We start from the raw sequence: 26,695 nt of genomic DNA, 5'->3' as shown, positions 1-26,695 counted from the left end.
TGGGTTGGTTCAGTCATCTTTGTTTCCTTCCCATATGATAACTGGCCAGGCTAATGCCTCTTCACCTGTGTGCCGGTGGTCCCTTGTCATTTCCTCAGGTGGGAAGTGAGCCTGGCTCTGTGGCATTACGTACTCGCACCAATGCTTTAACAAGCCATGGATTTGATTCCTAGTTTGACCCCCACTCATGCTGTGTTTCTAGTGAGATATCTCAGTGAAGTGTGTTTCCAAGTGAAATGTTTTCTCCAGGCTGTTACTTCACGTGGTCACTTCACAGCAGTGACATCCCTAACTATGTTTTTCACTGTTATAAAGGATGCTTCCTTCAATGCCCTCATTGTGTCTTGGCAGCCAGTTCCCTAGTGCAAAATTTAGCCATGGCAAAATGGTTTTCATAAGAGGAGTCTAATTTTTGTCCTCAGAACGTGCTCTTTTTGACATCAGTTGTGGGTGATGAAGTTGAGATATTCAGGTGTGTGTGGCTATTCACACCCACCTTCCAGAATCAAATCCCTAACCCATCATGTCATTTTGGGTGCATCTCTGGTGAGAAAGCAGGAACTTGGAAAGGTGAGAAGTGATTTGTTTTCAGTGCTGTTCATGTGGTCTGTATTGATGGAAGGAAATCATGCCATGGAGGATGTCTTTCAACAGGGATAACGCTGGCTCTTCTCAGTGCTTGACCCCTTGGGCTTCTTATTAATGGCAAGCATGGCCTGTAGTTCTCCAGGGCATGGGGTATCCTGGACATTATTAACTAAATGCCACTGAATGTGAGCAATTCTGGGTAAAATACAACAGCACAGGCTGGGGCTGACCTTCAGCTGGGAAGGACCTGGGGGTATTGGTGGATGATAAGTTGACCATGAGCCACTAGTGTGCCCTTGAACTAAGAGGGACAAAAGTATCATAGGATGCATCAGGAGGAGGGTGACAGCAGTCAAGGGAAGGGATGCTCCCACTCTACTGACCCTGGTGAGGCCACACCTGGAGCACTGTGTCCAGTGCTGGGCTCCCCAGTACAAGAAAGACAAGGAGCTGCTGGAGAGGGTCCAGTGGAGGCCACAGGGATGCTCAGGGGTCTGGAGACTCTCTCATGTGAAGAGTGATTACAGGAGCTGGGCCTGTTTAGTGTGGAGGAGAGCAGACTGAGAGGGGATCTCATCAATGCAGATCAGTGTCTTAAAGGTGGGTGCCAGGAGGGTGGTACGAGACTCTTTCCAGTGGTGCCCAGCAATAGGACGAGGAACTATGGCCATGAACTAGAACACAAGTTCCACCTCAACATGAGGAAGAACTTCTTTACATTGAGGATGGCAGAGCACTGGAACAGGCTGCTTGTGATGGTGATGCTGTTGTGAATGAGGAGATGAACTTGAGATTCTGGGTTAGGTGGGGACAGGGCTCTCTGGGAGAGGACATGAAGTTCTCTGATGGAATTCCTGATATTCAGTTCAGATAGCTGCTGAGCTTCCTGGGTGACTCAAGGTGAAGCTGGTCGGAAGATGTGTGGGAATGACAGGCTATGGAAAGTGTAGGTTGAGAATAGATAAGAGATCTATGTTTGGCACCGTGTCTGTGTGGTAAGATGGGTAAGCAGGCTTGATGATTATTGTATGTATGTACTGTAGGCATGGAAATACTGTGAGTGTGTTTAGCTGTGTTGAAAACGTGGTTGTGGGAATCCTTCCCTTTTTTTGCCCTTTCTTATCTCTTGGTTTTGTGAGCATAATGGGTGGGGAGTGCAAAGCAAAGTCCTGTGGTTGGTTGGCTTGATGCTGAGAGTGAAGTGTTCTTGAGATCATGACCCCCTTTCAATGTCACCTCCTGCTTTCCATCTTCAGCCAGGCAACCCTGGGGCTGTGGAAGCCCTGCAGAGCCTCCTGCTTTCCCTGTGTGAGTGAATTACCTGCTAAAGCAGTTGACCTCCAGCCCTTTGAACTGACTATTTTTAACCTGAAGCAGGGAGGAGAGTTGAGGATAAGTCGAGGTTGATCACAGGGCACTGCAGTCATCTCAAGACTTGTTGTTATTCCATCTTCAGTAAGCAGAACTGATTCAGTGAAGAACTCCTGAAACGCATTTTGAGAGATTCCCAATTTAAGGAAGAAAAACCAATGTGCTGCCATGAAATGTGCATGTTCTTCAGTTCAGCTGTGCCCCTAAAAGCACCAATGGCTGCTGGTGTATAATGATGCTCTAAAACTGGAGAGTTTCTGGTTTGACAGATGGTGTCATCCAGTTTAACGGTGGCTCAGACAGCAGAGGTCCTGGACAGCATGGTGTTCTATGTTGTGTTGTGTTGCTTTGTCTTCAGTTCTGCGTATTTCTGCTGTTATTGCCAAGTTACACGTTCTTGGTTAAGCTAAAATAAAGGGGAGATCCTTTTGTTAGTTCCCTCAGTCTGTGTAAGAGCAGTTCATAACTCAAAATGCCTTACCCAGTCTTGCAGCTTCGTAGCAGAAACAGTCTTCAAGGACAGCAGGATTAAAACAGGTCTAGTTTTGTCATTCAGTTGTAGGTACCTCTTTTGGAAGTGGTTATCTTCCAAATGGATGCTTCTTGGTATGTATAGATGCTTCAGTAGATGCTTCTTGCACTTGGAGCATTCCCAATCCAGGGCCTGCTGGGTAGATGCTGGAATCTTCTCAGCAAGAGTAGTACCAATGTTCTTACTATCTGCATTAGATTCTTGGTCTAAGGAACAGCTTCCTGTTGGAAGGATTTTGCCAGGGCTGCCTATGGGTGGTTTTCATCCCTGTCCTGATTTGGGTGCAGTGAAGTACAAGTGGTTGATTTGGAGGGACCTTTTGGTCCTTCTTGAGTAGTCTGAGGGTCTGCAAGAAATGGGGAACTGCTGCTGTTCACCTGGAGGCTGGAAAGCCTGTTAGTTCTGTTCATTAGCCTTTGTGTGCTGCAGGAATTCATTCCCAGCCCAATTCCTTCACTTGGCTGTTGATCCCTGTTAGTGGCAGGCAGTAAGTACTAGTGCTGATGAGCAGGGTGATGTCACTGTCTTGTGTTGCAACATCTGTCTCTGCTTCATACAACCACTGGAACATCTGCACGACAGGAGTGGTTGTCACTCACTGTCCAGGGCTCCAGGTGGTACACAGGAGCATCTGGAAAGAGGGCTTTCATGGAGTTACTTTGGATGGGGGAATGGAAACCTGCATTTAAAAGAATGAAGTGGGATTTAATTGCAGTGTTAATTACAGCTTTGCTCTAGGTAACTGTGAAGTGGTACTGTGTTAACCATGATTATATATATGCCTTTGTCCCATCAGAATGGAGGCTCCCTTGTGCTTGTGCATGATGGACTTCAGTCTTGCATGTTAGTATTTAATATAAATCCACTGTATCAGTCAATCTTCACTATGAAATCCCTGCAGTTCCTTAATGTGCGTGTGGGCACATCATGGGCTTTCCCCTAGGAATCCTTTTATCCAGGGCACTTGGAAAAGGAATAAGCATGCTGAAGGAAGCTGCTCTTCAGAGACATGCCAGGAAGTTGCTTGGACAGAAGCATAGGTGATGTGCATTAAGGTTTTCTGCAGTAACCCCCCATCCCTTCTTCAAGAAGAAGTGTTGGGATAAAGCTCCTTTTCTGTATACTTCCAGAGTATGCTCATGTCACAGCTTGCCTTAACCTCTACCCTTGCAAAGTATGTAAGGAATTGACTGATAACAAATCCCTTTCCATCCCCAAATAAAGAAGAAATCGAGCGTGATCCAAGTATGCATGCGAGTTTGTATTTTTAGGGCCCCCAGGTTGAGACATCAACTGCAGTCCGTGTAATGTTGCCCATATATAGTGTGGATAAAGAATGAAGGAGGCAGAGTAGCTATTTTGTGTGCAAGTACTGCTGATGAAACCAGTTTGATACTGGGGGCTTGACTGCGTTTAGTAGTGAGTGATGGAGTTGGTTACTGCATACTGCTACTGACTTATATGAGTGTGATCCTGTTTCCACAAGCACAGCATTTGAATACAGCCTTCCTTGAGTTCTAGTTATCTTCAGAGCCAGTATCCTGTCCCAAAATACTCTGCTGCTTGCGTGGTTGAACTGCAAGTGTTTTGCTGGTGGCTTCAGAAGCGTGTGTAGGACTGCCTGTCACTCTGCATTGGCTTTTCCAGCCCTATCTGCATACAGTCTCCTTGCCAGCCCACTCACTGGAGCAGTGGGGAGGGGAATAAAGGAGGAATTTAACTGCTCTCTGCCTGCAGGAGGGAGTTGTGTTACCCAGAGAAACACAAGGTTTGCACATTCATCCAGCACATAGAATTCCCAGTACCGCTGGTTCTGCACCATGCACATGCTCTGTTACAGCAGGATTACATGCTTCAGTCTCAAACTCAGAAGTTGGTTTCTCTCTGGATCCGATCCGAGTTCCTTTCTTGCAGAATAATGCTAGGAATGTGTTGCTGCAGTCATCACAAACACTGCTGGCCTTTTCTGTTTACATGTGCTGTCCCTTGTCCTCCATGGGCTTGCCAGCATGACAGGCGGCTCTGGGAATGCTGTCAGGCCTTGGGGGAGGATGCTGGAAGGGTTCCTTGTAGAAATAGGCATTAAAAACTGAATGGAAATCACAGCAAACCTGTAAAATTAGTATTATTTTTCTTTTAAGATTAAGAAAAATGGATTTCTGCATATATATTATATATGATATGCGAAGAATCATAGAATAGTTAGGGTTGGAAAGGACCTTAAGATCTGCTATACCTATGATATATGTGTAGATATATAGTGAAGACTATATATGCAGAGTCTATAGATTCCTCCCTGTGAGGGTGCTGAGGTGCTGGCACAGGGTGCCCAGAGAAGCTGTGGCTGCCCCATCCCTGGCAGTGTTCAAGGCCAGGTTGGACACAGGGGAATGGAGCACCCTGCTCCAGTGGAAGGGGTCCCTGCCCATGGCAGGGGTTGGGACTGAATGAGTTTTAATGTCTCTTGCAACCTAAACCATTCCATGATTCTACAATCTGAGTTTGGAGTCCGGCTGTGCCCTGTCCTCCTGGGCTTGGAAGGGATGGAAGTGTTGAGTTATAAAAGCACTTGCGTTAAGTTACACATTATGAAATCACTTTCAGTCAGTTTTACCAACATCATTTCTTCTTCATGTTTGCTTAGTGCATTGTGCACCCAACAGCCCAAGCCTAGGAAAATATGATCGTGGAACCAATAACATCAGTGACAACTCCTGGCTGTTGAAATAAGCACTCTGCTGGCACGCTCTTGGTTTTGCTTTTCCTTTTCATTCTGATGTTTTGTTTTTTCCAGCAGATGACTTGAGCTTAAAACCCACATTGAGGCTTTTTTGCTTGTGTTTTTTGGGGGGGTTAGTTTTAATTTTCAATGCTTCCATCAGAGATGCTGGCAACACTTCCGAGGAGTCTCTCTGGGATGCTCTAAGTAGTACATAAAGACAATTGGTTTCAATGCGGTTTGAATCACAACATTGCTTTTGAAGTCTTTTGTGTTTCTGGGCCCCTGAATCTTCAGGGATGAGTATAACATGTCATTGCCATAGCAGCTTTTTGAGCAGTTTAATGTCATGGAATGAGGAAATATTTAAGTCTGGGATATCCTTTAGGAATTGCATTGCTTGCCTTGTAATTGTGCTGAACCTACAGGAGATCTTATTGACATCTCAGGCACTGGACTGGAGTTACACAGATGTGTGCAGCATGTTCTAGTTCTCTTAGGCCAGCATACATGGAAAAATGAAACACTAAGTTCAAGTTTTCCATAGACTCCTGTGCTGTTTGTAGCTTTTGTGCCTGATGTTATAAATCACTTCTGGAAATGGTTTGGAAATGACTGAAAAGAACTTCAGTGGCCTAGGGATTGCTGCAAGGAGAAAACATGGTGTGCTGAAGGAGCCCTGAAAGAATGGCATCCCATTTCCCCTTTAGTGTTGATTTGATGTAGGGGGAGGTAGGGGATTTTTGTGGTTAGGAGTAGCTCAGCTCAGGTTTAAGCATTGCTCTTTTGATGAAGAGTCTGCTTTAACATAGCTCGAGGGGCTCGGGCTCCCTGTGAGTTTTGGCATGGGCATTCAGCCTCTTTGCTGCAGTGTTACAGCATGTTTAATGTCAGTGTTTGTCCATAATGCCAGTGGTTGTCGTGTTTGTGTTTTGGGATAGATGGCTGACTTTTGGAGGAGCCGGTTGGCAAATGCTGTCATGGTAGCTTCAAAATCCTTACTGCTTACAGTGGGTTTATACTGTGTGATAGGCTATAATACTGGAGTAGCTGTCAAATACAGTGTCTGCATGGAAGTATTGGAAGTATTGCTTATGTGGAGGATCTTGTCATTCCTAATCTGATTGAGTTCCCAAATTTGAAGTGGGTGATGTCAGCTTTCCAGTTTTTATGTTGTGATTTCCAACAGATCCTTTGGAAATTCATCATCCTTAATTGTGTGTATGTGTGTGTATGCAAAAATGATCAATAGGGCCTGGCAAGCAATCAGAATTCACCTTCCAACTTCCATAAGCTTGCTTTAGCTCCAGATTAAAATGCTTCATCCTGTAGCTGCATTAATTGTGCATGGGCTCCAATAGTCCATGCTCCCTGTCGTTCTGGAGGGTGTCCTTTGGGATGCATGGGGAGGTAGTTGTCCAGTTGAATAAGCAACAGAACTGTCATTTTTATGTTCTTTTGTGTTTTCTGGTTGTATTGTGTAATAACTCCTGCTTGTATTTCTCTTAGCTTCATGAGTAATCAGGCTTCTTGGGTGTTTTAGACAGTGAGGAGCCAGCTAAATGACTTCTGAAGGCATTGGCTGTTTGCTGTGACAAGTGCAGTAGGGGTGGTGGTACTTCGCCTTCTCCCCCTGGCAGCAGCTTTTAGATGGAATGCAGGGTTGTGGTGGGGTGTGTGTGTCCTTGTTCTCTTTTAACTAGAAAAGTGGTAGGGGATTGGAAACGGATGAGCTTTAAGGTCCCTGCCAACCCAAACCAGGCTGGGATTCTATAACTATGATGAGTAGTTGGGTAGGATGGAGGCACAGGTTTTGTGGAACAGGTTATCTACATAGGTAAAGCTTGGGATTATTTGAATAACAGATCAAAACCTTGTGAAGAGTCAAGTAGTAGATAGTTTAAGCTGTGATGTACAGTGCTTATAGTGTGATCGGGGATTTTCAGGTGGATGTGATCTTGAGTAGGTGTTTCATTCAGAGGCACTGTTTTCAGCCAGAAATCTATAATGGGTTTCTTCTTCCCTGCCTCTATCACAGAATCATAGAACATTAAGTAATTCCTCGAGAGATCTCTGTGGCTGCCTGCTGGTTGTTTGGGATCGTTTTGGGGGTATTATTTTCAATGGGGAAAAAGTTATTTAGAAGTGGATTGGGCAGATCTGTGCGGTAGTCAGAGATGCTACTGATGGCTGTGAATATGGGTATGTTGGGATGATAATAAAATCAAGACTGTTCTGCTTGTCAGCTGGATCAGGGGTGAGTTTACTGGTTTAGCATCTGCAGACCCCTCCTGTGAAAAGCAGCCTCTGTGGTGTGGGTGTTTTGGGGTTTTCTCCCCCCAGTGTAGCCTCAGCATAGTTCTCAATGATGATGATCACTTCAGAGTGTTGCAGATGATAAACACGTCTGCTTGTACACGTCTGCTTGTACACATCTTGTTTAGCTCTTGGGAACTGTGATGCCAGCAACTTCTGCTGTGCATGCATCATGTATGGGTAGGACAGGGGATGCTGAAGGTGGACTTCAGCTGTAACGATGGAAAATTACCTTGCAAGAGGCATCTGCCCAGCTTGGAGGCAATGTTTATGGGGCCTGGAGGCATCTCTGGCAGGCTAAGGAAGCAGTGACACGAGGGCTTGATTCATCTTTGATCCAAGTAAAGTAAAACTAACTTAATGAAACTGGACCCAAATTGTTCAGTTCTTCAATAAAACCAGTAGGCTTGTGGTCAGCATTTAATGCTGGAATCATAAGCCTGCATAAAATGGCTATGTGCCTTTTCACTCTGTTTCTTAGCTATCTATAGCTTCTACAGCTGGTACCAGAGGAAAGGGCAGCGTGATTTGATGTTGTTACTCCAGTAGGTTCCCTGATAACCTGCAGCCCCGGTGAACTGGGCAGTCCCAAATGATAGGTAAATATTATGCACTTGCACTGGAGGCTGGCACTGAGGCAGATAAAGGGAGCAAATTGCCATGAGATATTCATCTTCTTGTCTGAATTAAATAGGAAATGGACAGTCTGGATTATGTGAAACCCCTATTTCTTTTGCTATGCACTTCATGGGAGGAGCTGTATTTTATCATCCCTAAGTGTGAGCTCCTAGAACTGTTGATTCTGATTGTGGTTTATAGTAGGTATTCAGTTACATACCCAGATACATCTTGTCAAATGGTTCATGTTAACTGAAGCCTCCCTTTATGAGTTGGCAGGATTTGCATGACATGGTCGACACCACCTTCTGAAGGCTGATTAGTGTTTCTGTGAGTCAGCAGAGGCATGAGTAATGGGTGGTTCTCAGCCCATGAGGAACTACTTCTACAAGTGATAAAGGTGAAGTGTTAATTTGAGCCAGCTGATACAGGCTCTGTTACTCTGCCTTGCATTAAATGCTCTGCAGATGTGTATTACAGATGTTGCAGATCATCCAAACCACCCATTATGAGATGAGTTGGGTTTTCTTGGCTGGTTTTCTTGGTGGTGTTTAGGATATCACATAGTTTATTTATCCATGAATGGAAGAACATTATGATTGTGTGGAATTGATGGATTTCAGTGCTGGGAAGGTCTAATTGTTTGAGTTACAAGCAGATGCAAGGGGCTGTCACTTTATTCTCCGGCATACATGTATAATAAGCACATATGCTTAATCTGAAGGCTTCTTTACTCATCTTGGAGCTAGATGACTTGAGCTCTTGAGGACAAAGTAATCTGCAATGTGGTTTATAGCATCATAGGGTGGTTTGGGTTGGAAGGGACCGTAAAGGCCTGTAGTCCCAAACCCCCAGTGCTACAAGCATCATTTGGGATGGTGTTTCAAGCAGAAACTTGTTGTTTCTTAGAAGAGCTCATATTTAAGATAGCAATGGCAGTACCTAACAGTGTTTGCCATTTAAGTGCACTGGCTCACATATGCTCAAGTGTGATTTCAAATCGGGTTCTTTTTTTATCCTTGGTTATTGAAATATTGGAAGCTTTGAAAGAACACTGAATGCAAGAAGAATAAACCTCTTGTGTCACATCAGTTTGGAGTCCTGTATTTAGCCCTGTGGCAGAAAAGTGCTTTGTAAAGCAGCCTGGCCTGGCTTCCTTAAAGTCCAGTTACTTGTTGGTGGCAGTGCCTATGAGTAGTGCTTTGGGTCACAGTTAATACTGCAGCACTTAACTCTCATTGGGGAGATGGAATGTTCATACTCCATGCCTTTGGAAACATGGTTTCTTAAAGCAAAATGAAGACAATTAAATTGGAAATACTTGGGTTTTTCTTTGGTTTCCAAACCTTTCAAGGCCAGGTTGGATAGGGCTTGGAGCAACCTGCTGTAGTGGAAGGTGTCCCTGCCATTGGAGCTGGATATGCTTTACGGTCCCTTCCACACAAACCAGTCTGGGATTCTGTGATTCTTCATGTTCTGTGGCATTTCAAATCATGTAAAAAACCCACTTCCTAGATAGAGCTTTTAATGATGCTTCATGGGCAGTCAGGCTCTGGCTGCTTGTGCAGGCTCAGTCACAGTGTTGGAAGGACCGAGCGCTAAATATAGGTTCTTAACCCCAGAGCAGCAGTTATGTCGCTTTCCTGAAGGAATGAATCTCTTTAATTAGGAAGACAGTGAAGTTTATTTTGGGGTTTGCCTTGTTTCCAATCTGGGATGTGAACTTCGGTGCACTGTAGCTTAAAACAAGCCCTGGTTCCAGAATCCCATTGCTGGGACGGTTCCTGCTCCAGCTGTTGGCAGCAGCTGCATTGTGCTCTGTGCTTGTCCTTGTGCCCGCCTTTGCCTGGGGAAAAAGCAATCCATTTCAACAGGGAGGAGGAGCCGGGAATTGGTTAGATCCGCACCAGTAGCTGACTTGCTGTGCTAACCACATGTTGTCTCTGGATGTGCTATCTTAAAGGCAGTTTAAGTTGCACTTAATTCATCCAAGTGCAGCTTTTGGTAGCACTGTGAAAGGTTTGAACAGCAATTGTCAATCCTGTTTGGACTGCAGCAGATCAGCACACATCAGTCAGGTAAATGTGCCTAACCCAGCCTCAGCACTGCTGCTCCTGAGAACAGGGTGCAGGGGCCACGTTATCCTTTGGTTTGCCTTCTCTTGGTACTGTGCTCCCTTTGACCTAACAGAGTAGATGGTGTGGGGAAGCCAGAGGATTTTGTTTCCATTTTCAATTGGGGTTTGCAGAATTGGAGAGGAAGTCCCCAAATGGGGAGAAAAAGGGAGAAATTGCCAGTTTTGCACCCTCAGAATGAAGTTGTGCAGTGCCTGGCTGGAGCTGTAGCCAGCACAAGGCATCAACAGAGCAGCTTTACAGGGGGGTAGAGTTGGTGCCTCTGATGCTTTCCAGGATGCTGGAAGTGTGTGTTTAGTATAGTGTGGTGCTCTACTGCTTTTTGGGTGGCTTTGTTGAGATAGGTTGAGTGTAGCTGTTTGCTTGCTGGGTTTTCCATTGTACTGCTTCCAAATGGCTGTGTTTTATCAGGGTTTGAAGGCTGTGCTTGATTGTGTTAATCATTTGCTTTAGCGTGTGTGCTAGTGGTGTTGCTGCAGTAGAGGCTGACACCCTTCGTGTTAGCTTTGAAACACGTTTTACATCTTCGTGTGGTTTTTCACTTCCAGGTTTTTCTTCCAAGCATGCAGAGAATTCCTCATAGTGGATTTCAGTGGCTGAAACAGTGGAGTTTACTTTAGGAAGTGGTACAGAGGTGGAAAAGGATAAAAGCCTTGATGGGATAAGTGGCCTCCAACTTGCTTGGGAAAAGGCAGTAGGAGGTTATGGCATTAATAGGGAATGGAATATGAAGAAGGGAGTAGGTTTTATGTGTTTGGAAGCAGGGGTTTAGTAAGGAGTCAGTTTACAGTGTGACTTGCTAGGGTATGTCATGAGTCAAGCCAGAACACTGGGAGGATGCAGCAAGGTCTGGTTCTTTTCCCATAGTCTTCATAGAAGAGGGCTCACTGGTGTGCTGTAAAATAGTGGGTATGAAAAGCATCAGAGCGGGGTTGTAAGGAAGGAGGTGCCGGGTCTCTTGGGTGTAGCTGAATGGTTTTCTGAGCTCTGCATGGGCTTCTTTAAATACATCATGTCTAGTACAGTCATTTGCGTTTCAAGTACGTGCCTGAGGTGATGGGAACCTGATGGAGCTCTGAAAACATACTTGAGTTTCTTGGCTTCACCCAGGAAACACACATGAGAATATAGCCAGAGGGCAGGATCTTTGCAAAGACTCGGAACAGCTTATTCCTGAGTGAGTGTTCATAAAAAATGCAATATTACCAGTTCTGACAAAGCTAAAACCACACTTTTCCAATGGAGAAGTATGAGGAGATTGGTATTTGCCCGTAGCCTGGATTGGTTTGCTTCCAAGAGAATGCCTTAGTAGCTTCAAGGTTCGACCTTGGTTTAGGTCCCAACAGTTGGAGGTATTCCACTAATCCTTCACATGGTGTGGGGGTATGAGTTGGGAGCATGGCTTGTGCAATGGAGATAATCAGTGTAGTAATGCTGATGACCACTGAACCCCTTGCAGACTGGAGGTGACATGTCAGACTTTTCAGACCTGCAGTAACTGTTAACTTGGGGAAAAGTTGAATTCCATGTGAGCTTGCCTGTGGTTTGCAGCATCCTTTTGGTCATACTCTCTTGCTGCTACTCCAGTGTGATGGATGAGTCAAGGGCGAGGTGTGGGACAGGCTGCCTGGAGGAGAAGGTGAAGGAGCGAGGGTGAACAGTTGCAGACCTTGGGATGGCAGAGATGGATTTGCTTGCTTTCAGCTCCCTGCAGTCTTGCAGTTTATCTGCGAATGGCAGTCAAAGAAAGAGGCTCTGTGTTATAGTTACTCACTGAGTCTAAAGTTCATCTCACAAATGAGGCTCCAGAATAAATATTTTCTCCTTGTGCAGGTCTGCTGCTTTACAAAGTGCCTTGTTAATAGCAGGTGCTTTTTCAGTAGGAAGCTGGGGAAGGAAACTGGTTGTTAATAGCATTTAGTCACATACTATTTTTTAACTGTTATTTTGGAGGCACTATTAAGGTAATGGAAGCCCTGAGTCCTTCCTCCTTTGCTTTGCTTTCTCTCTGCTTCTTCCCCATCCATATCCCATTCCTGGCAGTGTTCAAGGCTGGGTTGGACAGGGCTTGGAGCAACCTAGTCTATGGAAGGTATCCCTGCCCATGGCAGGGGGTTGGAACTGGACACTTGCCCCATGAGGATAGGGGGAGAGGCTTTCACACAGACCCAACCTGGGTGTTGCCACCCCAATGTCCTGCTCTAGATTCTCCATCTCGGCTATTAGGAAATAAACCTTTCTATCCCAGCAGATCTATTTGCAATCAAAAGGGGCCCCTTTTCAGTGTTTCCTTGTTGCTGTAACTAAGGCTCTCACATTGGTTCCAGCTCAGCATTAATTCCCTTGGAGAGCATGCCTTGGATTGCATGAACATTTTTCTGACGTTTGACAAAAGCCTTGTTTAAACAAGTTAGATGTGCATCGGGCTAATAAATACAACCCCCATCAGATCGTTCCTGCTGTGCCGGTCTCTGGAGAACGCTGTCTCATTTGTGTATTTTCCACTAATCATCTCCAAATCTTGCATGGGTGATATCAACTTAGGGAAAGTGGCCTTAGGATTACATATGGTATAGGCAGGGAAAAGAAGGCTCTGTTTTGACAACCACCATAGCAATCTGAGAGACATGACTCGAGCTCTAAAAAATGTTTTTAGCAATGTGTTGCATAAACAAGTCATAATCTCCCTGGTGGAGAAGGGAGATGTTTTGCTAGATGTACTCCTCTGCAAACATGCTGGGCCTGTTTTCCATAGTCACAATGGAAAGAACGGAAGTAAAGCTGAATGATCGTCTGGTGGCAGAGCACAGGTTGTGGGTGACAAGGAAGGGAATTGGGCCAGGAGTCAGTTTGTAAGTAATTGAGCTTTGATACTGCCTATTTTTGGGTCTGGGTGCTCTGGCTGCACCAGATGGCTCAGGGCAGCAGAAGACTGAAGCATCCTTGGTTGCACTGTTGCTCACTTTACAGTCTGGTCCAGCACTGTTTGCTTGCAGGTGACTTGAGAGGGAACAGTAGGTGCATAGAAGAGCATTGGCCAGGCTGCAAGGGGCTTGGAGCAAGCTGCTTTGGTAGAAGGTGTCCCTGCCCATGGCAGGGGGATGGAACTGGATGAGCTTTAAGATCCCTTCCAACCCAAACCATTCCATGATTTGTAAGCTGATCACACCTATTTAACCATACTGACTTCATCGTGGCTGCATGGGTGTGACAGGGGGTGAAGTTTGCCACTGTCTACATTAATCACATTTACAGCATGCAACCACCAAGCTGAGAAACTGAGAATAAACTCCATAGACGGATGGATAAATGATGTACTGGGGAAGGGCGGACTCGGCTTCTCTGGGGGAAGCCTTGTCTCACATTTACTGGGGTTCTTTAGTGGGGGAGAAGGGAAATCGGATGCTTTTGATGAATGAAAGCATTGCTCTTGCTTAGAGACTTGAGCTGAGCTGCCTCCAGATAAGAGGGAGGGTCCTCTCATGTATAGAGCATCCTCAAAAGCAGGAAACCATGTATAAATATGCATAATGTATAAATAGTTGATTCTTCCCCTTTGAAAAAAGCCAGCAGCAGGTCTTGGAGGGATCTGTGCTGCAGCAAGTGTCCTACTCCATTACAGCTCTATCATAAACATAGTAAATAACTACCTGTGCAGGTTGGATGGGGCTGGGAGCAAGCTGCTCTAGTGAAAGGTGTCCCTGCCCGTGGCAGGGGGCTGGATGTAGATAAGCTTTAAAGTCCTTTCTAACCCAAACCATTCTATCATTCTATGATATTCCTAAGCCCCACATTGTATTTTAGGCAAGGCTCACTCACAGACCGATCAGGTCGCGTACCTCTTCCCATCACTGGTCCTCCTTTTGTTTCCATGGCAGCACAAAGGATAATGCTGTTGCAGCAGCCGGTTGCTGCTGGAAGATAGATTAATGGTTTTGACCTAAATATCTATTTAATATGGTTCTCTGTTACAGGGCATGGGGTTTCAGACATCAAATATATGTGGGGCTCTAATGAGCTTCGGCTGAGGTGGCCGATGCCTTAAAAAAGCTGTCTTCAGTGCAGTTTTTCACCTTATAAATAGCAAGTAGGCATTGCCAGGGATAAATCTGACCAGTATCAAACATTTATGTTGGAACTGTAACAGCTCTTGGGTTTTTATCCTTTCTAACCACACAGGGGTGGATGGGAGAGGCTTTTAAGCTGGCAGCTCACAAAAATCTCTCTTGTTTTCAGATGGTAAATTCCTCTGCAATGTGTATATTAATCCTGTTGATGAAGTGTAAATACAGTGATGTGCGTGATGGACGTCACTGCCCAGCGCTCACCAGAGCCTGGCTGGATTCCACAGCTGAAGCTGTGCAGAGAAGGGATGGGAAGGGGCAGGACCACACTGGGATGCTGCTTTTTGGTCAGACTGCATAAGGAGAGCAACTGACACTTGTGAATCTCGGAAAGGAAAAAGGGAGATGTTTGGAGCTGTGTTGTTGCAGCAGTGATTTCTAATTGGCTTACAGGGGAGAGCTCTATACTGCACCTGGTTCAGGGCAGTCCGCAGCACAAACACAGGCTGGGGGAGTCTGGATGGAGCAGCCCTAAGGAGAAGGACTTGGGGGTGTTGGGTGAGAAGCCCCCTATGACCTGGCTTCAAGGACGAGGGCCTGTAGGGACAGGACAAGGGGAATGGCTTTAACCTGCCAGAACAGGGGAGACTGAGATGAGCTCTTAGGCAGAAGCTGTTCCCTGTGAGGGTGCTGAGGCGCTGGCACAGGGTGCCCAGAGAAGCTGTGGCTGCCCCATCCCTGGCAGTGTTCAAGGCCAGGTTGGACACAGGGCTTGGAGCACCCTGCTCCAGTGGAAGGGGTCTGCACCTGTGGCAGGGGTTGGAGCTGGATGAGCTTTAAGCTCCCTTCCAACCCAAACCAGGCTGGGATTCCATGATGTGATGAGGATAGTTAAAACATGTTGTGAATGTTCAGCTGCTGGTCTCTCTATCAAACCCTGGTTCATGCACCATCATTTGTGGGGATGTTGAAGTACCCAGCTAATCAACAGTTCTGGTACAGATGGCTCTGAAAGTAGTGATTTATTTGAAGTTAATCCCAAGCCCCATGGAAGTTAAGGTGAAGAGGTCAAATACTTGCAGATAGAACTTGACAAACAAGCTTTGGGATTTGCCTTTTTGGTTTTCTTCTATTCTAAATGAAGAAAGCTAACTTAGAGTGACAGCATGACTGTCAAGCATTGGATGCATTGAACTGCAGTGTGCAGAGCACAAACTGTATAGTCCCCGAACACACTCGGCTGCAGAAAGAAGAGCCCCACTACTGCATGTTGATTTAAACATATTGGAAGAGATTTGCATAATAAATAGAACCACATGTATGAAGCTGATCAACTGGGGTCTTGTTTGCATTACTTCGCAACATTGGAATTCAAGTGAACTCAACCTTCACAGCTAAGTACAGGCTCTACATATGAAAGGAATGACTTTTGTCAATAATTAATCACAGTTGTATGTCCTGTTCGTTTAACTTCTGCATGGGTGATCAAAGCTTCAAATACGCATGGTGTCAATCATTTCTTTCCCTCTAAAGCATGCACCAGAAGACAGCTGAAGTTGCATTTGCTTCGTCAAGTTTTATTTTTCCATATAGTAGCATCTGTTTTTCTTCATATTTCTTTTTTGCCCTTAATATTTCCACTCCTACACGTACAGTTTCTCTATGCCACTTCCGCATCGCTGTGCCGAAGCACAAACTGCAGGATGATCCTGGGCTATTTTGGATCCTCAGGTTAGTAACTCAGCTCCAGCCAGAGGAACCTTCTGGATTAGTTCCCATAGTAAGAACCAGGTGTACATGCTGTGTTGTTCCCCATGAACACAGTGCTGTGGTAAGATCTTGGGCTTTGATGGCCATTCTTGGCAAGGTCTATGTTCTCCATAGCATAGGGCAGCAGCAGGCTTGCAAGAAGGTCTGAGTGCTCCAACACTGTATAAAACCCTGCTTCGAATAAGCTTCCAAACAAAAAAATCCAAATTTCCATCTTCAAACCCTAAAAACTAAATAAATATCATCAAACCAATGTTACTGAGGGACAACAGGGTCACTTCAACCATCCATGGTTCAAGAGGAGGGGAGGCAAGTCCTATAGGAAAACAGAAGAGGTTCCATAGCAGTTACAGAAACAACTCCAGCAAAAGCCTGTCTGCTCCCATATCTGATTTTTAATGCTGCAGGCCCTTTAATAAATTAAATGAACTCTATTTACTGCTATAGGCAACAGCTGTAAAGCAGCTCATCAGCCCACAGTAAATACTTCCAGCTGGGGCTGATGAGAATCACACCACCCTTGCCATCCATTGGATCCCTCCTGCTCCAAAACTCCCCACAAGCCAACCAGATCTGTTGCTTAATTAAACAGTAAGAACCTCAGCTGCCTCAGCACCAGTACAGCAGCCCATAGCCCCATCAGCAGTGCCAGCACAGGAGCCTCTGCTTCACTCCTTGCACTGCTTTTGCTCCACTCACCTTGTATTGTCCTTTATTGTCATGGCTGTATCTCACTCCAGAGTGGTAACTGAGTCCAAAGCCCAAGAAGCTCATGGATTTCTTTCTCTCATGGAGATGGAAATGTACTGGCAAATCTGTGTGCAAGGAGGGATGAGCAAAGAGCAGCATATGTCTCTGCAGTATGACATGAAAAGACTTAAATCTTCCATGATGCTTGGAAACCTGCTTAGGAAGAGCTTCCCTCAGGCTGTTCTGAAGTCCCTTTGCTACCCTTTTAAATGGGAAAAGCTGTGAAAGGAAGAAGGAAGAAGCCAAGGGATTCCTTTGGAAAGCCTCAGCAAAAGATCTTCTTCTGTTTTATAAGAAGAGGAGCCCTCAAAAAACATGTGAATGAAGATAAAGTACCAATAACTGCATCCGTCGCTGATCCCCCCATCATTGCCTTACAAGCAATATTCAGTTCCTTCCTACTTTGGAGATAACCCAGGAGTGAGCAGGTACAGAAAATATATGTTCCCACTTGCCCACAGTGATGCAGATAAAGCCACACATCTTTCTTTTGGAACCCTATCAAAGCAGCCCTTTCAGAGCGTATTTCCCAAAGCTTGTGTGCTAATTTTCTCAGCAAAGAGGGGAAATGAGCAGCTTTTGGGCTGTGACTTGTGCTACTACTAGAACATGTGTTTTTCAGAGGAGGGGTAATCTCTCAGCAGTTCAAAGCATCGACTTAGTTCCATCATGCTCGTTTTAAAGCTTTGCATAAAATAGTTGGAAGAGTGTGACAGGTTCCAAAAGGCCCTTTTATATATATGAACTGTCTTATTCGTTATATATCTGTTGAAAAACAAAAGTCAGCTTTTGATATGGAAACTCTTTGATCATGCATGCTGTTCCATGGGTTGGAAGCGTGAATTACGCTAGGGAGGGAAGATGACCCCATAGATCTCGCGATAAAAGTTTAGGGGGGTTGTTTGCTGAAGAGGCAGTGAAAACCATCTCTAATTTAATTGCAAGTTGAAGATAGTAATAATGTGACAATTTAGTTTAAATGGGTTGGATTGAGGGCATCTTTTTCCTTAGCAGGTATATATTGGCAATAAAAAGGTATTTCAAATGTTCACGAGTATTGTGGATGCTCAAAATCTGTGTGTGTGTAGCAGTAACCATGTACATAATGAAAAGGAGCATGTACCTTTGTCAAGAAGCCCAGTGCCATCTCAAGTTAGTTTCATTGAATTTCTCTTATTCTATACCTGATCAGAATTAAGATGTGTGTATTAGAGTGGGAAATATGTGGGATCATCTCTTGCTGTCTGGGACAGTTAGTTTTGAAGGTTGTTGACTGGAATTGATGTGTTGCAATGAAGGAAGGACCACGCAGGAGGAATAAATCCACATCTTAGGCTGGATCACTCTTCCTCTCTGCAGCTGACATCTTTCTGCTTTTGTCTTTTGGCCTCATGGCTTTATGGAAGTTTACCTTTCATTTCCTCTCCTTCCCGATTTAGCCTGTTAGAAGTGACAGATCTTACAAAACACTGTCTGTTGTTTTGTTTCTTGAAGAAGTGATGGAGCTTCTGATGTTCTCATTCCCTTTGTGAGACTCCCCCTTGGCTTAAATGGCTTTTTGCAGTTCTCTAAGGTGATAGTGTTCTGTTTGCTTGTCTTTTAATCTTCCTGTCTTATTGAAGCTTGTCAACATTGATGGAGTGTTCTCACATACACACACAGAGCCCACCAGCAAGGTGTAATGCTTGCCTAAGACTGATGGTTTTCCTTGACTCCAGAGAATCTGGAGATCAGCTGAAACCTCCTTGTGCTGTATGACCTTGGCTTTTTCTGCTGCTGCTGAGTCGTGCAGATGAAAGGGCCGGTTGTCCATGTATCCATCTTTTGCACATAGTAATGAATAATACATGCACAAGTATGGGGAAAAGAGAAATAGGCATGTTCAAATCGTGCTATGCAAATGTTAGATCATGCAAATGGATAGTTTTGGAATGGAAGCACGGAATACGAATGGTACTTTGGGTTATGAAGTGGAACACGGGGTATCTTTGGTCTGTTACATGTAATTAATACCTAGTGAAAACTGCTTACTGGAATACTACTGGGATAACGTTTTTTGTTCCAACATTTTGCATTGTAAAACGTGCATTTTCCCAGTTAGCTGTGATGGGATGCTGCTGTGAGATGGAGCCTATCAGTGAAATTAGAGGCTGTCTAATGAGTCCTGTTTAGAGAAGGAAAAACATGAATTCAAAGCTTCAGTTATGTAAGTACCCATTAGTTGATACCTTTACTGGGACTAAGCACACAGTGATTAAATCAGCACTTTGTAATTGTGAGCCTTTATTAGTGTTCCACAAGATCAGCAAGTCAAGTTACAGAAGCATCTCTTGGGACACCTGTACTTCATACCATGAAGAAGTAGGTTTGTCCAAAGGGAGCTCTCTGGTTTGGTGGCTTCTCATTATGGTCAGTTCTTTCCTGTTGTGGTTGCCTTTAGTTAGGCACTGGGAAAGCTTGCTTATAGCTGGTGGTTTAAGTTAGTGAGGATACCCCCTGGGGTAGGAAACTGCTTCCAACTTCATTTTCTGGATCAAAAGATAAAACGAAATAGCCTTTTCCTGACTGTTGTGTCAGAGGGGAAGCAATGGGTTGCAAAACCTTTGCTTGCCTATGGACAGTGTGGCCAGAAATACTTTTCCTCTCTTATTTCTTACTTCCCTATTTCAGTTAGGAATTGATTGTAACACTGGGACTTCCTTCAGTGCTGTTTCATTACTGTGGAGTTGCATCTGATCTGCTTGGGGGGGAACATTCTGTGCATAGGAGACACAGGCTTTCATCTGGTTTGTGTGGTTTTAGGGAGGGTTGAATCAGGATTCGGAGTAATGCTGCTTGGATTTGTATTGGAATTATCATTATCTGTTTGGTTTCAGTCCATTACAGAGGGGAAAAGTGATAAATGGTTTTGGAGGTAGAAAATTGGAGCTTTATTTCCCTTTGTTTAGTGTGGAATTGTTGATGAGGTTGGATCTGATGCAGTCCTCAGGACTCGGTTTCTGTTGGGAGCAATGATGAACTGAACTTGCCAGTTTTCCAGAAATCAGCCCTTTCCAACCCCCAGTAGTTTGAAATCCATTTTACAGTCAATGGCTTTGTGGTTTATTCCTGTCTGGATCATGCTACTGACAACCAGCATGTTTCCAGAAGAAACAGGTACTGTCCTTTAGCTGGGCAGAGGTGTTAGCACTGTTGCTGGTCATTGCAGTTGTTGACACTAAGGAAAAACCATCATGTTTTTTAGAACAGGCAAATATTCTCCTTCACCTGGGTGGCAAAGCTACTGCTGATGGTGGCAAGCACAACTGTGGCGTGATGAGCAGTCTAAGGAAGAAATGTGCTGTGGTAGATGGGAAACAGTTTCACCATGTACCCATGGAAAGAGTCTTTTCATAGCCCTGAAGGACTGGAGTTAGCTTGAGCATGTTAATGCCAGTGGGGATGATACAGCTTGACTTGCTAACAGAGAGCAGCAGAATGGGTATGATCTATCCAGACCCATAGTGTTTCTCATGTTAGATTGAGTGTGACTTCGGTTTCATGTACCCAAAGCATGATACCCTGTGCAGCAGACCATGAAATGTCATTGTACTGATTTTGTGCCTCTTGTCCACTTTTACAGATGCCTTTGTAAATAGCCAGGAATGGACACTAAGCCGATCTGTACCAGAGCTGAAAGTGGTGAGTTTCTATTTACTTCCATCTCTGATAATGTTCTATGCAAGTGAAAATCATGTAAGCTACATTAATAATATATGGAAAATGATTTTTCCTACAGAAATATCTGTATGAAGTTTATGTATTCTTATAATCATGCTTCAAAGATCTGTTTATATAGTTTATATGTTATTGCTGTTTCAACTTGTTTAGCTACACCAACTAGGTAGTCTTCTCAGTAGGGAAGTCTTCTGTAAGAGGGGGAAGTGGAGGTTAGCTAGTTAGTTAGGTGATATGTAAAGCTCTATTTATCTCACCTTCACTGTGTTTTGAAGGCACAAATGTCCTTTTTCCTCTTGTAAAAGAATTTAATTGAATCTATACTGATTATCAAAAAATCCCAATATTCTGGAGGTTCATATATGTATATATATCAAAGCGTACATTTTGCTGTAAGAATGAAGAGTGAATTAATAGCTGCTCACAATAACTTTGCACTGGGCTAGACCATTTTCCATATGGGTAGAAGAAAAGGCAAAAGTAACACGGAGACAAACTGGGGGCATTTCCCAGATTTGCCCTTTTAAGTGCTGTGAACACAAAGGCTGGGAATGAGGGCTGAAACCTCCTCTAAGGGGCTATCAAACCAACAGCACAGGGTTATTGAGGCCAGATCACTGTGATATTTACCACATGGATGTCTGGATTTCAACACAATCAGTTTCTGAGGTCTTACAGAATGATGGTGGTACCCAAGGTACAGGGTTTGGGAGTGTTTTGGCTGGCATCTGTGTTCAGCTCCTGTTGTCCAGCTGTCACAGGAGGAGGCCTGGAACTGGATGCATTTAAGAACAGGCATCTGGGCCCATGCCTTACTACCCCATTTCTCATGTGGTAAATGTCTTTATTCATAATCTGAGTTAGTAATAGTGGTTATGGAGGTGACATTCATATTGACATGATAAATGCTCTTACATAGAATGATATATTAACTGAAGCAGCTTCCTCCCATCTCCAGTCATGTTTCAGTTTTGATTTCAGCAGTGTACATGCTAAGTAGAAGAAAAACATGGTAGTCAATGGATGTAACTGTGTAAGACAGGAAAAGCCTATGGAGGGTCAGCAGATTCAGTTTAACTGATGGAGTAATTTGGAAAACAAGTATCTCCCCAAATACCTTGCACAATAAAAATAAGAATTCAGGCCTGGAAGGTGTGCTTGGGTATGTGTCCAGTCTACTGTGGTATTAGCAAGCTTGTGCTGGGGAGGATCGAGGTTTCCTTGCTCATCCCTTCCCTTTCTCTTACCCTTAATAATTCACAGGATCCACCAATAAACTTGGTTCTTGCAGGTGAGACCAAAGCTGTGATGGTTAAGTGTTGAAGTACAGAACACAACCAATTGCTGAGCATCATGAACTGGTCCTGGGTACAATTGTTTCTTGGGCTACCACGACTGCATTATGTGAATACGTGTCTTGGGTATCTTGCTCCCGTGTAGCCTGAACCAGTGGTAGGAACTTTGGCTTTGTGGCTGCTGCTGTAGAGAATTGATTTTAAGTGGTCGGCATGCGTAAGTGGTAAGAGGTGCCCATCCAAGGCTTCAGGTTGTGTAATGCTGGATAAAAGCAGAACTCTTACCAGGACAAAAATGATGGTCTAATTATCCCACTGCAAATGATTGAAGGTGGCAGCACCAGCCGTGGCTAAGAGCTTGTGCTGCAGCAGGAAGGGCAAATGAGAGCCTCCATCCACAATCCGCTCTGCCTTTCCTACACCACTGCCCTTGGGAAGGGGTTGGTGCAGTGGGTCAGCTCTGTGTCATTCCCCTGCTTCCAGCCTCCTCCTCTGTGCTTGCAGGGTTGCAGTAAAGGAAAGCCAGTGCATGTGTTTCTCAGAGAATGCCAGTCTTTCACTCTGCCTCCCTTTTTAGCCCTATTGGGCTTGATTTCGTGTGTTTCTGCTTGATCAGAATGATGAGGCTTCTGTTACAGTCAAGAGCGTGCTCATCCAGCTGAGAGCAGGCCCTTTCCTAAGTGGTGGTGGTATTCCTTGATCCCATTTATCCCAGTGTGCAATAAGGATGTGTTAGGCTGAATAAATACAAGAGCATCTTGGACAAAATCATTTTAGTTGTTACTGAGGAGTATGCCAAGTGCAGCCAGGCTTTTGTGCTGGATAGCCTCCAAATGCCAAGCTCCAGCGATGCATTCCTGCATTTTTCCAAATAGGATTTGTAGGATGTGGGCAGAGGGGTCTGGATTTGTTTTTACAGCATGTCTGGCACATGCAAATAAATGATTCAGTGTTGCACAAGCCAGAACTGACAGAGCATCGTGCGGTAGCCTTGTTAGCTGGATTTTCTCTTCTCTGAACTGGGTGAGGGTGGCATTTTTGTTCCATAACATAGAATTGTAGAATGGTTACGAGTTGGAAGGGACGTTAAGATCATCTCGTTGTGCATTTCATATGTATCCATAAATAAATAGAAATGACTCATGTTTGTATCTAAAATGTGGGAGACAGGAATATGACTGCTGTAAAAACATGCTGGCATACTTGTCATACTGTGGGGGATCATCCTTAAAACTAAGCCCTGATTAAGAGAGAAATGGTGTTAGGAGTCAGATTTGTCCAGTGTAAAGTGTATTCCTCCTTGGTTTTAGAGGTTGAGGGTGAGCAGAGACCCAGAGCACTGCATGAAGCAGCAGAAGACTCATTCTGCTGGATGTGAATTCCATATACTGGTTTTGTATCTGGTAGAAAAGAGGTGGCTGCCCTGGCTCTTCCAGTGCAGGCACCAGGGTGAGATCTTAAACAATCATCTCTTGTACCAGATGAGGAGGAGAAGGAGGTAGCTGCCTCCTGAATGCTTTCTGAAGTAGCTGTCCAGGGCAAACAAAGCTGTGCTGCAAATGGAGGTTTTTATAGTCAGGTTTGAGGAAAATTGCTTTGGGTTTGTGTGATTTTGAACTGTGTATTTGATGGGACTGCTCCTCGGTAGCAGTTATCCTACAGTGGGTTTCGTGGGTTATATTTCTTTTTGCTTCTATTTCTTATGCCATCATAGGGGATGAAGGATGGTGCGAGACTGCCTTCCATTTACTCTCTGCCTGAGTTGCTTCTTCATCTGAGCTGTTCTTGCAGCTCAGCTGCAGAGATGAAGTGGGTATCCTTTGCAGAACTGTTCCCCTTGCTTGAACTGCGAGTTGTTCTGGGTGTAAAGAGGAGATGATTATTCCTCTCCCCAGCTCCAGAAGTGTTTAAGGTGGCACTACTCTGTTGGTGTAGGCAGTTTTTCACAAGGAGGATGGTTTCTTCCTATAGTTACCAATTAGGAGCAGGAAAATGGGAGTACAGAATGGCTATTAATGCGTAACTTGTTTGTGCTGCCTCTGTCGAGTTGGCAAACTCAAACACCAAAGGCTCAGCAGAGTTCATGCTGTCTCCAGGGATCTTATGTTCTGAACCTTTTGGTTACGGTCAAGATAAGCATTTAAGAACAGAGTAGGCTTGGGTTTATTTTAAAGGATGAAATAAGTTCCTGTCTCCTCCCCCCAGAGCTAAGCACAATATACTCAGGGTTGTATTCAACAGGGACAGCTGAATTGAGCAAGGGAACTAAAAAGACATTTCATCAAGACTGAGTACTTCTGTTTGGCTGTTGACACCCCCGGTGCAGATGTTTGAGCATGAACGGGTTTGAGTTGTGAACTTCTTGGTGAAGTGAGAGACTTCAACAAGTCAGTGAGGATGCCAAGATCTGTCTGTCTCTAGCCACGTGTATTATGTGTGGGCTTCAGTAGCCAGGCAATGCGGATCATGCAGTGGAAAGCCTACAGAGATATACTCCTATATAAGAGGTCAGTGATGTGTTAACATTGCAGGCCAGATGGATAGGGCTTGGAGCAAGCTGCTCTAGTGGAAGGTGTCCCTGCCCATGGCAGGGGTTGGAACTGGGTGAGCTTTAAGATCCCTTCCAGTTCAAACCAATTTGTGATGCTGTGAGTCAGTAAAGAGGTGACAACCTTGCTCTGAGCTTCCGGCTTCATCCCTCAAGTCTGTTTCATGTTCCCACTTAGCACTGGTGGCGAGCTTAATAAAGTAGTGCTACTAACCCGGGGTGATTCTGGTTTATACATTTATACATTAGCCTTCTGGTATTTGCTGTTTGTGTCATCATGTTTTGGAGTGTTTCTGTTGTTCTGTATGCTGAACATCCTGCTTTTTGCAGGGATTAATTGCAGTTGAACTTCATTCCCCATTTCTTTTCCCAATCCTAGGGGATTGTGGGCAACCTCGCAAGTGGCAAGTCTGCGCTTGTACACCGGTATCTGACTGGCACCTATGTCCAAGAGGAATCACCTGAAGGTATGTGGATATGCACATTTCTTTCCCCCCACCTCTACGTCTTTATTCATTTTCAGTCATGCAAAAATTAATCAGTAAGGAGCCTGATTTCCTATTTCACTGTTCATGGAGGTTTTGCCTTTAACATTTTCCAGACTGAGATAAGCATATCCAATAACTGTAGCTTGTTCATAACTACTGAGCATCCTTAAATACTTTTGCATCCATGATGTGTCCATATGGGAGACTTCTAGCCCTGTATGGAGAAGAGTTGACTGTTCTCAGTTGTTGCTGCTTTCAGTGTGGCTGTCAGAAGCCACCATTACTGTATCTAGTAGCTGATTTCTGCAGAATTGGGCCCTTTGGTTTGGGATGTTGGGAGAATAAAACAACTTCACAAACCTCAATAAAGATATAACTTGTTCCTTATTTAATATATTAAATCTTTACCTTGTAGTTGTTTGTTTTGGTTGTTTTTAAGTTCTTATGCCGTAGAAAATGAATTTATACATGAAAACATGGTGTTAAACATGAGTCCAGGTTTATAGCCTGAAATCAAAGCCATTGTAGTACCTTATCGAGGTGTATCTCACACTAAATACCTTTTTGATTTTATTTTTTTATCTATTCTCCTTATGAACTTTTAAATCCAACTCTGAGACACTGAATTTCTGGTTCCTTCTTTTCCTTACTGGCTGTTCCATTCTTTGCAGATATGGATGCAGGTAACTATACATTGTCTTCATGGCAGCTCTTGTTTTGAAGAGACAAGCCAACGGTTTCTGTACTAGAGTGTTTTCCCCTTGTTTTGTGTATCATTTTGATTTGTTCCCTTTTGATTTCGAGTCTTTAGTACATCTCACTGTTTTTGTCTCTTGCTGTAGTTGTCTTTTCAGCAGTAGTTTGTAGCTTCATGCATTTATGGTAACATTTGTTTCGAATTAACTCTTACCAAAAGGAAGCTATTAAACGCAGTGCTTGACATTTTAACAGGCTTGAATTGCAGTTAAAATGGGAGGAAAGGGAGGGATGGACAAGGCTTTTCCTTGTGTAATTGCAGTAACAGTTTATAAGCTTGTCCTAAATATTTTTGCTGCTTTGTAGCCAGGACTGATGGGGTGATAATTGAGCCTTGCGACAGAATTGTGTGTAGATCCCATTTATGCCTGCTGCTTCTGGATGCTGACACTGAGGAATGGTTATGTAGCATGAGGATCCACTGAATACAGGTCTTGAGCAAAAAACAATGAGTATCTCTAGAGATCTCTGCCCTCCTTTGATGAGTGGAAAACGATGGGGCTCTTTTTCCTACAAGATTGAAATGTCTTGGTTGTTCGCAGGGTTAACAGCCCTCTCCTCCTAAATGATGAATATTTTAGATGGTGTTCCTTGCGAGCGTTGCCATCTGTCCTCTTTGTCTTCAAGGAGTTGTATTTACAGTGCTTGAGTGACTTTCCGACTGTTTTTCCTGAAAGGATTAGATTACAAAAGCAGCATCAAATCATGGCTTTGCGCAGAAGTGTAGCTGACAAGCCTCACTAATGACACCAGCCTCGCTAATGACACCAGCCCATTTCATTAGCTGGAGGAAAACTGGAATAATTAAGAGCTCTAATTCACCTTGCGAGGGGTAGGGTCAAGATTTCCCATCCAAGTCAGTATTAAAGGAAACTGAACTCATCCTTAGTAAACATCTGTAGTAGTGAGTTAATAGTGGTTTCTTTCTTCCTCATCCAAGGCTGCTGTTCTATAGGAAAACCAGCAGCAATGCAGATGGTTCTGCTGCATTTGTGGTGGGGACTTTTTGGGTTTCCTGTTCTGTACAG

General features: G+C 44.3%; 1 protein-coding gene across 2 annotated transcripts in view; it reads left to right on the top strand.

Moving 5' to 3' along the window:
• Positions 1-26,695, top strand: part of AGAP1 (ArfGAP with GTPase domain, ankyrin repeat and PH domain 1) — a 316,234-nt gene that overhangs the window by 71,738 nt on the left and 217,801 nt on the right. For both annotated transcript variants that reach the window (XM_034065690.1, XM_034065689.1), the window contains exons 2-3: positions 20,486-20,544; positions 24,803-24,890. In XM_034065690.1, coding sequence (XP_033921581.1) covers positions 20,486-20,544; positions 24,803-24,890 — 147 coding nt within the window. The remainder of the gene's footprint in view (positions 1-20,485; positions 20,545-24,802; positions 24,891-26,695) is intronic.

Source organism: Melopsittacus undulatus, chromosome 8 (assembly GCF_012275295.1).
Source record: "Melopsittacus undulatus isolate bMelUnd1 chromosome 8, bMelUnd1.mat.Z, whole genome shotgun sequence".
Taxonomy (NCBI): domain Eukaryota; kingdom Metazoa; phylum Chordata; class Aves; order Psittaciformes; family Psittaculidae; genus Melopsittacus; species Melopsittacus undulatus.
This window is presented reverse-complemented; position numbering and strand designations above follow the sequence as displayed.